The sequence below is a fragment of the Erpetoichthys calabaricus genome, chromosome 15 (assembly GCF_900747795.2).
Source record: "Erpetoichthys calabaricus chromosome 15, fErpCal1.3, whole genome shotgun sequence".
NCBI classification, from domain to species: domain Eukaryota; kingdom Metazoa; phylum Chordata; class Cladistia; order Polypteriformes; family Polypteridae; genus Erpetoichthys; species Erpetoichthys calabaricus.
The window spans coordinates 66,367,031-66,379,416 of record NC_041408.2 but is presented as its reverse complement, the minus strand read 5'-3'; the positions used below and the strand labels follow the sequence as shown (position 1 = coordinate 66,379,416).

Genomic DNA, 12,386 nt, shown 5'->3' with positions numbered 1-12,386 from the left:
CATTTTTCAGATTGCATAACAAGCTTATCTTTAAAATATAAATGGAAATCAAGCTAAGCAAATAAAAATCCATAGTGACTTGGAAAGAATGTGCAGATTTCACATGGACAGTGACATTTGTAATTATAACCAGCTCCTACTATACTTACCTTGCTGTCCTATCAAAAATAAGCATTCTGGAGAGCCTTACTGTAATTGTTCATATAATTCAAGGAAAGTCATTCAGAAATCAAACTTCAAAAAAGCTTGGAAATCTGTAAACTTATTAACTTATTGACGGGCAGAAATAAACTAAAGAAAATGTGATAAGCATAACAAAAATAAAAATGTTTGCTTTTGTATTCCTCCTTAATCTTGCAGAGCTGAAGTTGGTGTTTTAAATTTTAATACTATCAGTAAGTGATATTGCAGGCAGAAGAAGGAATCGCAAAAGATAAGATGAAAAATGTACTGTTCCCATAGTTGTATTATTATAATAAAAGCAAAATTTAAACTTTCTGAGAAACAGTGCTGTTTGTTTTGAAAATGTTAAAAGAAATTGACCAAGACAGTCATCTGCATTACATTTTTTGCACAAATAAATTGTGAGCAAGCAAGGAAGGTAAACTTTGGCTACAGCTGTTGATAATTTGCATTTTTTTAAAATTTGGAAGTATAAGCATTTGCATCTGAAGGCTTATACAATGATGTAATCATGGGAAAATGCGCATTTGCTTACAGTTGGCAGTGTCGTAATCTTTGTGATATTTCATTTGTATAGTTGGACAGAATGATTACATTTGTTTTAGTGTAATATAGCAGGCTAGTTTTTCTAGATACATTATCAAAATATTTTTTATGCTCTAAAGTAAGGCGTAAATGTTTTGCATATGTAATGTGTGTGAATGTAAATGTTCCAGTAGTTTTTGATTGTTTTCTTTAAAGCAATGCTACAACTTATCATACTTTCAGTGTGTTTCTTCTTGTCATTCCCAAGCCTAGATAAATGTGGAGCCTTACGTCAGAAACGGTGGTGTAAAATTTAGCAAGATCAATATAAGAAAAACAATACAGATTTCCATACCGGATCGGTGGAGGTCCAGGTTAACAACGGCCGCCACCAGTACTGTTAGCCAAAAGGGTACTGGCGGAAATTGGGCTAATGTTGGTCAGAGAAGAAGAGGGGGAAGGCGTGTCCAGAGGCAGGGGTAGAAGAGTAAGATAAAGACAGTGGAAGTGAGGATAGGAACTTTGAATGTTGACAGTATGGCTGGTAAGGGGGTAGAGTTAGCTGATATGATGAAGAGAATGAAGATCGATATATTTTGTGTGCAAGAGACCAGAAGGAAGGGGGAGTAAGAGTAAGGCCAGGTGTATTGGAGGCAGGTTCGAATTGTTCTACCATGTTGTGGATGGAAGGAGAAATGGGGCAGGGATTATCCTGAAGAGCAGTATGTCAAGAGTGTTTTGGAGGTGAAAAGAATGTCGGACAGAGTGATGATTTTGAAGCTGGAAATTGAAGGTGTTATGATGAATGTTGTTAGTGCATATGCCCCACAAGTTTGGTGTACGATTAATGAGAAAGAAGATTTCTGGAGTGAGTTAGAGGAAGTGGTAGAGAGTGTACCCAAGGGAGAGAGAGTACTGTTTGAAGCAGATTTCAGTGGACATGTTGTGAAGGGAACAGAGGAGATGGGTAAGTATAATGTCAAGGAGAGCAATGCAGTAGGTCAGATGGTAGTGGATTTTGTGAAAAGGATGGACATTGGCAACTACAGCAGAAGTAGTAAGGGTAACGGCTAGAAGTATGCTTGGTGTTGCATCTGGACAGAGGAAGGAGGATAAGGAAACCTGTTGGTGGAATAGGGGAAGTACAGCAGAATATACAAAGGAAGAGGTTGTCAAAGAAGTATAGTGGGATAGTCAGAAAGATACAGAAAGTACAAGGAGATAAGGCGTAAGGTGAAGAGAGAGGCGACGAAGGCTAAAGAAAAGGCGTATGATGAGTTGTATGAGAGGTTGGACAGTAAGGAGGGAGAACAGGACCTGTACCAATTGGCTAGACGAGGGACCAAGCTGGGAAAGATGTACATCGGGTTAGGGTGATAAAGGATAAAGAAACATATTCACAAGCGAGGAGAGTGGTTTGAGCAGATGGAAAAAGTACTTTGAGAGGCTAATGAATGAAGAGAATGTGACAGAGAGTAGGTTGAATAATGGGGAAATAGTGAGTCAGGAAGTGCAATAGATTAGCAAGGAGGAAGTATGGACAGGTATAAAGAGGATGAAGAATGGAAAGGCTATTAGTTCAGATGATATACCTGTGGAAGTATGGATGTATTTAGGAGAGATGGCACTGGAGCTTAGGAGAGGCGGTAGTGGAGTTGTTGACCAGATTGTTTTATGCAATCTAGGAAAGTGAGAGGATGCCTAAGGAGTGAAGAAGTGTACTAGTACCGATTTATTTATTTTTTTTAAGAATAAGGGAGATGTGCTGAACTGTAGTAAATACAGAAGGATAAAATTGATGCCACAGTAGAAAGTTATGAGGAAGAATATGGAAGCTAGGTTAAGAAGGGAGGTGATGATTAGTGAACAGCAGTATGGTTTCATGATAGAAAAGAGAACTACAGATGTGATGTCTGCTCTGAGGGTGTTATTGAAGTATAGAGAAATCCAGAAGGAGTTGCATTGTGTCTTTGTGGAGTTAGAGAAAGTATTTGACAGGGCGCCTAGAAAGGAGTTGTGGTACTGTATGAGGAAGTCGGGAGTGGCAGAGAAATATGTACAGGATATGCACAAGGGAAGTGTGACAGTGGTGAGGTCTGGTGTAGGAATGATGAATGCATTCAAAGTAGTGGTTGGATTACATCAGGGATCAGCTCTGAGACCTTTCCTATTTGCAGTGGGGTTGGACAGGTTAACAGGTGAGATTAGACATCAGTCCCCATGGACTATGATGTTTGCGGATGACATTGTGATCTGTAGCGAGAGTAGGGAGCAGGTCGAGGAGACTCTGGAGAGGTGGTGATGTGTTCTAGAAAAGAGGAATGAAGTTCAGTAGGAACAGGGCAGAATACATTTGTGTGAATGAGAGGGAAGTCAGAGAAATGGTAAGGATGCAAGAAGTAGAGTTGGAAAAGGTGGGTGAGTTTAAGTACTTGGGATCAACAGTACAGTGTAATGGGGAGTGTGGACGTGAGGTGACAGAGAGTGCAGGCAGGCTGGAGTGGCTGGAGAAGAGTGTCAGGAGTGATTTGTGATAGACGGGTACCAGCAAGAGTGAAAGGGAAGGTCTACAAGATGGTAGTGAGACTAGCTATGTTGTATAGTTTGGAGATGATAGCAATGACCAAAAAACAGGAGACAGAGCTGGAGGTGTCAGAGTTAAAGTTGTTAAGATTTGCATTGGGTGTGACGAGGATGGACAGGATTAGGAACTAGTACATTAGAGGGTCAGCTCAGGTTGGATGGTTGGGAGACAAAATCAGAGAGGTGAGATTGCACTGGTTTGGACATCTGTAAAAGAGAGATGCCTGGGATATTGGGAGAAAGATGCTAAGGACAGAGTTGTCAGACAAGATGAAAAGAGGAATGCCTAAGAGAACGTTTATGGACATTGTGATAGAGGACAGCAAGATATGGAAGATGATTCAATATGGCGACTCCTAACGGGAGCAGCTGAAAGAAGAAGGGCGACCTAGTAAAATGAAAGCACAAATTTGCCAGCTGTAGTTAATGTTATCAACATAGACAAAAATAACATTTTATAGTTATTATGACATGTTTTGTTACACAGGATAGAATAATAAAAGCAGTTCTTCAGTATAAACAGGACCTATTTCTTGAGTGGGATAAACATCTTTAAAGTTGAAGTATCTTTGACACCTTTAATGTCTCATGATAATACCAATTTTTGATATATACTGTACATTTTATATTTTGAATAGCCAAAATTATTTTTATTCATAAGTTTCATTTTGACCTGTCAATCTGAACGGTAGATGTCTGTAATAACACTCAGACTTTTACCATAGACTTCTATCAAGGTATCCATTATTACATTTTGACTGTTTGGGGAAAAAATATCCTAAACACAAAACCAAATGAGAAAAACATAAAACAACTCATTATTACAAAGCTTTAACAAATAAATATATATATATATATATATATATATATATAATTTTATAGATTTTATTGAAATCACGCAACATTCCATACAAATAGATCATTTTTTTACAAAAATAGGATCAAAAACAAATCAACCCCCACCCCTGAGAAAGAGAGCATGGTCAGCAGAGTAAAACTTAAAAGCTAGTAAAAATAAGTAAATAGATGAATTAATAAGTGAATAAAGATAAATAGAGAAGAAAAAGAAAAGGGTAGAGAATCTGCTTCCTCTGTGCTTTAAAAGCTTATTCTAGAATGTTATTATTAGATCATACCAGGTTTTGAAAAAGTTCTGCACAGATCCTCTAAGTGAGAATTTGATTTTTTTCAATTTCAAATAATATACAACATCAGTTACCCACTGACTTAAAAGAGGAGAGTTAGGATTCTTCCAGTTGAGCAAGATAAGTCTACGTGCCAATAGCGTAGTAAAGGCAATTATAGTTTGTTTGTTCTTCTCCACTTTAAGTCCATCAAATATTTCAATGTATTTGAATAAGTATATCTTAAATGTAGAAATGCCGCCCTTAACCAGTTTTAACAACATCAACTTCATCTGCAGTTCTGACTAGTCAAAATTAAGTTTTAGATACAGTATGTAAAGTAATTTAGAATTGTCCAAATTTAATTATGTCTAGCAAAATGCAAGCATTACATTTTAAAACTGTTCGCTTCCTATATGAGCCTACTGTTTTCAAAGGGATCTAAAATGTAAGGCATAAACATCAGTAGGAGAGGAAACAAATAAAAAATTTAAAAAGGCAGTTAAGGGCCACTGTTTACAAGTGTACCTGCAGATAGTAAGAGAGAGCTGCTGTAGTTGCTTTTTAATGGTTGAAATTAGTCATGGTTTAAATCACAAACCTGCCTGACCGACAGTCGTAAAAGGGTGGGGGTGAGAAGTGAATCATAAAACCACCACATTTAAACATTCGCCAGCAGCTTATTTCCTAACTACTTGTACCTTTCTTTGCCAGGATATGGCTTGAACATGAAAATTAATTTCCCAGAAACTATCAAAACAAGATCAGCATCAATCACCAGTGTTTTTTTTTTTATTTAGTTTTTTTTTTCTTTTAAAAACAGCAATTGCATGGCAGGCCTAGTTACAATTGAAGCATATGTAGATGATGAACAGTTAGGAGCTTACAAGTCAAAATGTGGGTACAAGAAAAAAAAGTGTGAGAAACCACATGCTATAACATCTGAGGGAATAAAATAAGCTGCCAGAGAATTAATTTATGGAGCTGCACTGTCACAATAAAGCTAAGAGAGCTTTATTGTCTAGCAGGCTTAGTACCCTTTCTGTCCTGTGTTTAAGCCATGCCACTACCTAGTTTATACCCCTTCACTGTGAATTTCTTAAGGGCCTTGAGGTTTGAATTTCATTTGTGATGGATAAGAAAGGGGATTTTACCCCTAGGTAATACCCAATTGGGGAAAGTTTCAGCAAGGACTGTAAAGTATTTACTAGATAGATAGATAGATACTTTATTAATCCCAATGGGAAATTCACAAATGAAATTACAAGTAAATTGTATGTAAATTATGGGATTTGTATGAATTACTGTATTTGTTTTCTTTCCACCCGTCAGATGTTTTATCATTCATTTGACGTGTGTGGAAAAAATTAATTGCTTTGTTTGCCCCCTTTTTTTTATTATAGATGTTTCTTACCGTTTACCTCAGTAATAATGACCAGCATTTTACAGAGGTCCCAATTACACCTGAGACAACATGCCGTGATGTGGTTGATCTGTGCAAGGAACCTGGAGAAACTGAATGCTACTTGGCAGAGAAGTGGAGAGGTTCAGGTAAAAGTGCTTTGAAATCCTGTCTGTGGCTTGTAGAAGAGTTGAATTGTCTTTTGTCAGCTTTTCCTTTCTTATATTGAATTGTGTCTGTTTTAATTCTTATTCATTTATCTTGTTGAACTCATTTCATCATTGTTTAATCTAGTACTTAAGGGTTTAAGTGGTATCTGAAAAAATTAAGAAGTGACTACAGGTTGGACCACATTTAATCTATCTTTTAATGTATCCTAGAGTCTAATTGTTGGTTAAAACACATATTTGTCTACAATAGGTTTCTGAGGTGTCCTTTTCTAGTAGCTGTAGACAAGGGTTTAATTAATAATTTCTGTATTTTTTCAAATCAGTTATTTCTTCACCATCATTTTATATATTAGCTTTCCAAAAAAAATTGTGTTCTAAAGTTGTTTTTTTTTTTTTTTTTTTTATTTATAACTTTTAAAAAGTACCCTGTCAGATTTTAAAATTTACAATGGGGCTGAAAGGTACAGGGATTCATAGGTGAATAAAAAGCCTTAAAACTTACCAATTCCATCCACTTTGCAACAGCAAAGGTTTTTGATTTACTAAAATATGCCATATATCCTTTCTAAACTAGAAATAATTGTTTTTATCACACATCCTTGTACTATTTTCTTGAGGTAAGAATACATTTCCTGTTCACTTGCAGGCTATCAAGGTGGAATTATGACAACCCTAAGAAGCCCCCAGCGCCAAGCTATATTCTGCTTATAATCCTTTTGCTTCTATAATTCTCTTTTTTTTTTCTTTTCTTTTTTTTAAGAAATCAAACTTAAATCCCTGGAGCTGTTGTGCAGTGCCAAAGACCACTGTTCTGGCCATGTTTTTTTTTTTTTGTTTTTTTTTATAACACACACACACACACACACACATATATATATATATATATATATAAATAAATAAATGTGCTTAAAGTCATATTCTGAACAATTCCTACTTTTTATTTTAGTATTGTAATATCATTATTTTCTAGTTTAGATGACTGTAAACATTTTTGTTTTTAAAAACTGTTCATGTACATGTATTTACATTTTTTATGTATTAACAGAGCGTGCTATTGCTGATAATGAAAGAATGCGAGATATTCTACAAAAATGGGGTCAGCAGAGAACAGAAGTTAGATTCTTTCTTAGACATGAAAGACCACCTTTCAGAGAATCAGGTGAGGTTGCAAATTTTAATTTTCCTTGTTTTTGAAAAAATTGTGGCAGACTGAGGAGAGTGGTGAGAACTGGGGAACGGGTCATTTGTATCACTTCATTTTGATTCTTTAATTTTAAACTGTGATGCACAAGTAATTTGTCATTTTCTTTTAATAATAATTATTATTAACAAATTCTGTAGTATTACACAAGGGGAATTTCATTTAGAAGGAAAGTTTAATCTTGTGTTTTCATGCACAACGGAAAGATAAAGGTTTGTAATATAATAAAACGAATCAGTGACCAGTGCTTTACAATGGCAAATGATTTGAAAAATGTCCATGCATAATCTGTATGTCAGTTATCCAGTCATATGCTTTAAACATGCAATACACACGCATTTTTTGTTAAAATATTGTTCAGTGCATACTTCCCACAAAGTTGGTGCACATTACACAACTGAATTGAAGACTCTTAAACCAATAAATGCAGGCAAGAGGCACTGACGTTTCTGGATGTATATATTTTAGTAATAGTTTAGCAAAAAATGCATGCATTTTGCACATTTTCTTCTTTATTCCTTTGTTTTTCCACATCATTTGCCATTACAACACAGGGCACCATTGGGCTCTATTATATCATATTTGTTTTCCCATTCTGGATGAAAACATGAGATTAATTTTTTCCCCAGCCATAACTACAAACTACATGGGCTAAGTAACATATAAAAATATCATTTTTATGTGAGGAATTTCTTTAAGTGTTTTTTGGAAAGTTGATGAATATCATGTATTCATTAGTTTTATGAACCACACTTTCACCGATTTTACAGTTCTGGAATTTTTCTCTATTGACAAGGTGTAACAAGGCCTCAAGATCAGTCTGCCAAGAGGAATGGTGTGAAAAACACTGCAGAAAAGAAAATGGAAAATGGAGTAAGTTGTTTTACTTAAAAAAAAAAAAAAAAAAAAAAAATCTTTCAGAGCATCAGTGTTCCTGATATATTAAACAGTGTTAAATCCTTTTGAATGACCACTAGTCTGAGAACTGCCCTGCATTTGTTTTTGATTTTGTTTTTTTCTTCTTCTTAAACTGACTTCTCATTGGATTCTTTTCTTGCCAAATTATTTTACTAATTATGAGGCTTACATAGAAGAATAATAATGTATTTTTATGGATATAGTTGAATGTAAAAGGAATTACTGATTTAACAAAGGTTTAAAATATTTAATCGTAGTCTTATGATTAAAATTTTAAATTTACTCATTTAAAATTTTTAATTTTTAATGACTGCAGCAGAAATCTATATTTTACTTTAATTTGGCTTTCAGGTTTACATGAATAGGCACACTGTTTTTAAAAATTAAATAAAACTTTAGAACACAGTTTCACATGGCAAATGAATGTGTACTGTGATTGTGGAAAAAACACATTGAAACATTGACTTATCCTTTCTTTACAACCTATTAAGGTACTTAGACATAAACACTGTATAGAGGTGCAGTTAATGTTGGACAATAATATGGCACTACAGTATCAAAAATCTGCTATCCTTACTACATTGTTAGTTGAGCACATCACAGATTCTGTCTGTTCACACTAAGTGAGCATTCGGTTCTCTCTGTTTGACCGCATCAGCATTGCACCTCAGTAAGATGGTGTGGATACTTGTACCTAACTTCAGTACTGGCAAAGATAATACAGAATTACAAAAACAAGGTTACTAAATGAATATAAATATTTTCATGTTCAATAATTAATTTACATAATTGTTTTATAGAATTATATACATATAAAATGTTAACCATTGTGGAAAAAAACAAAAAATTTCACTACTTAAATTTACCTGAAAAAATCAATTTAGATTAAACACTAGTAAAATGAACATTTTTTAAAATGATAATGAGGTCCTTATCCTTCAACGGGCCTTTTGTTATTGACTTTCAAGGTAGCATTTCTAAGGTAGTTATCCTAGTTTCTGCTCACAAAATAATCCTTGTTGTTGTTGTTTTTTTTTTTTTTCCCAAAATTGAATGTAGTGTTTGAAAGTCGTATTTGCTAATAAGCACACATGTTGATGTGATTGTGGATAATGAACAGTAGTATTGTACTTCAGAAAGACAAAAGCAACGTTCAGTGCATAGATATTTAGAGTATTAAATAAATTGCCTATCAACAAGACCTATCGCCCTTCAGGATCAGATGTTATATCTGACACTACAAATGGAATATCTCTTTCTATTAAGATTCCCACAACTCTAGTTTTCTTGGTATAGCTCGAGTGAAAAATTTGGTCAATCCGTTCCCTTTGCAACCAAAACTGGTCCTAAATTATTAATCGAGTCTCCTGTAAAAATACTATCTTGGCATTTAAACCTGTTAAGTGAGAGAATTCTTTCTTTTTCTTTAATTCATAATTGAGATCTTTGACATTCCACCTCACAAAATTCAGTTAGGTCATAAAACATTGCTTCTGATCTTTTGTTGACATTTTGTAGTCTTAATTTAAGGTAGTACATTGTTACATGTGATAGCTTTGACCTAAATATTATAGTACTTTATAGTGTTATGGCTATGAAGCCTACTGTTATGTTGGCACTTATGGTTATTGGGGTTGAAAGGATAAATAAGAAATTACATTGCTGTCTTTCTCCACCCCCAACCCCCCATTTTGCCTCCTTGAGTAAGGCAGACCACACATCACAAAGTCCCTGTCCCCTGACATGCCAAGAGATAAAGCATGTTCAAAGCAAAACGACCCCACTGCATATCCACACCACATCCCCCTCAGCAGTGGTGTAGAAAAAGTTAAAATTGTAATACTAAACAGTTCCCATGGAGAATGAGATAATGTTTGATAGTACATTCCCAATACAATACGCCAAGGGTGTGAAGTGAGAAAAAGAAAAAGAAAAAAAAAAACAAACACTGAATAGGTAGTTACTTTTTGGTTGCTAAAAAGTACATATATTTAATGGAACAAAGTTTTAACAGAAAAAACTGGCTAGAATGTTGCATTAAAACAGTCCAATTTGCAAGCAGAATGGCCTTTGCCTTGCCAGAACACAGTATGACTTATGAACGTGTTTCAAAAGGATGTTGGGATCAGTCTTCTTAGCTCTTTTTCTGCTTCATCCGGAGACCTAAAAATGTAAAACTGACCTTTAGTATCCACCTTCAGTTTGGCAGGGTACAATAGACTGTATCTGATTTCAGCTTTGCGTAGACGCTATTTAATTGCTGTAGTTTGTAGTGTGTTTAGCAGCAGTTGCAGGGGAGAATTCTGTGAAAATATGAAATGTGTTATTTTCAAATAAAATCTGTTTCAGTGTGAGAAGGGACTTGAAGTTTTCTTTAGCCTGTAGTTTTTCAAAAAGAACGATTGGGCTCCTCAGTTTTGAGGCATTCAATCCATTTATATGTTAGCTGCTGATATCATGGTGTCCCATTTGGAGTCCTCTCCGGTTATTTTAGAGAATAGTTCAACTGTGAATTTCACTGGGTTTAGACTTTTACATTTTTCAGGGGGACGTTATATTCTGGTGGTGTTCCTTCTATAGCTATCTTCCAGTGCAGCCAGTTTCTCAGTGAGCACTTTGCATTATGATTTTGCAGCAGTTACTTTTTCATCAGTGGCGGATGTTAGTTGTTCAACTATTTCAATACGAATCATAAACATTTGCTTAACATCTTCAAGCTGAGCAACAAGTACTCTAATTTTATTCTGTTAACTTTCTCGTATTTTCCTGTATTTTTTCAGCACTTTTTTCTAGACTTTCTGTAAAGGCTGTAGTAGATGCTGTTTCTTGTTTAAGTCCTTTATTTCTTTCTTTATATCCCTTATATCCTTCTTTATGTCACTCTTTATATCATTTATGTCCCCTGGAGTGCAGCAGTCATTACCTTCAGCTTGGAAAGTGCGTTTTGGTGTTCTCTGTGCTCCATAGGCAGAGCTGTGAGTCCAGTTATGGTTGATGCTGCTGAGTCACGGGAGTATTAGATGCAGTTGACAGCAGGGATGAAAGGGCCAGGCCCAGTTCAAATTATCTTCCTGGAATCAACAAGTTCTCCTTGCCTGCTCGCTCGCAGTTTTACTCCCACTTTCGCTTTTGACTGGAGTCGATGCTTCAGCATCCAGTCCTAGCAGTTCTGTTCCTTCACCCGTCTGTTCCAGGTCAGTCTCTGGTAAGCCATACCGTGAACTTGAGGCCAGTATTGACTTTGATGAAACTTTAGCTATCTCATCCTTTTCCTTTTCTTTCTAAACCCTTTGTTTGCTGCTCATGCTTATTTATACTTGTGTATAATGTAAATACAGGATATCTCTGAATGATAGTAAAAAAAAAAAAAGAGTAAAATAACACCACTGCTAACGGAGCTCAGCTCTAGAGTCCATCTCACACAACAGATGAGACAAATCACCAAAATGTATTTGCATATATTCCTAATGTGAATACTCATGGGATTATAATGTCTGTAGACTTCAGTTGTGTTTTAAATCCAGACCTGGATAGGTCTTCAGCTACAGCGGTGATAACATCTAAGGCTGTAAAAATAATGAGTTTATAATGGATCAGAACTTATCAGACACGTGGAGGTTTTTAAATCCTAACCTAAGAGCATATTCCTTCTTCTCACAAGTTCATCTTTTTTTCTCAAGAGTTGATTATTTCTTCATAGACAATAATTTTTTTGCCCATTATCAAATCTTGTAAGTATGATGCTATTGTTATCTCCAACCACACCCCTCTGATCATGGATTTTAAATTACTTTGCCCTACATACTCATCTCATAGCTGGCATCTTAACCCCTGTCACTGGCTGATGAGAACTGTATTCATATCCAGACAAATTGAATGTTTTCTGTAGACAAATATATCATCAGAGGTCTCTGCAGGAGTACTCTGGGGAAACTATGAAGGCATTTTTAAGAGGACAGATTATTTCCTATCTTTCTCACAAAAATAAATTGGAAACTAAGCAGGCATCTGTGGTAATTAGCAAAATTACAAGAATATATCTTGAATACACCAGGTCTCCAAATGAGGCACTTTATAGTAAAAGTCACATTTTGCAATTGGAATTTAACCTCTTGATTACTAAAGAAATGGGAAAGCTCATCTTTAAATCGCAACATTATTATGAACACGGAGAGAAGGCCAATAAGATTTTAGCCCAACAAATCCACAAGCAGGAAGTCTACAATGCAGTAACAGTACAACACAGATAGAGATAAAATCATTGACCATAAAAATACAAC

General features: G+C 35.3%; 1 protein-coding gene across 2 annotated transcripts in view; it reads left to right on the top strand.

Annotated features, from left to right (window-relative positions):
* LOC114665599 (apoptosis-stimulating of p53 protein 2-like) overlaps positions 1–12,386 on the top strand; it is a 68,090-nt gene that overhangs the window by 22,162 nt on the left and 33,542 nt on the right. The window contains exons 2-4 of one of the 2 annotated variants that reach the window (XM_028820193.2): positions 5,819–5,966; positions 7,033–7,146; positions 7,985–8,061. In XM_028820193.2, the coding sequence (XP_028676026.1) occupies positions 5,819–5,966; positions 7,033–7,146; positions 7,985–8,061 (339 nt within the window). Of the gene's footprint in view, positions 1–5,818; positions 5,967–7,032; positions 7,147–7,984; positions 8,066–12,386 lie in introns of both variants that reach the window. The other variant, XM_051919309.1, reaches the window with a different exon arrangement.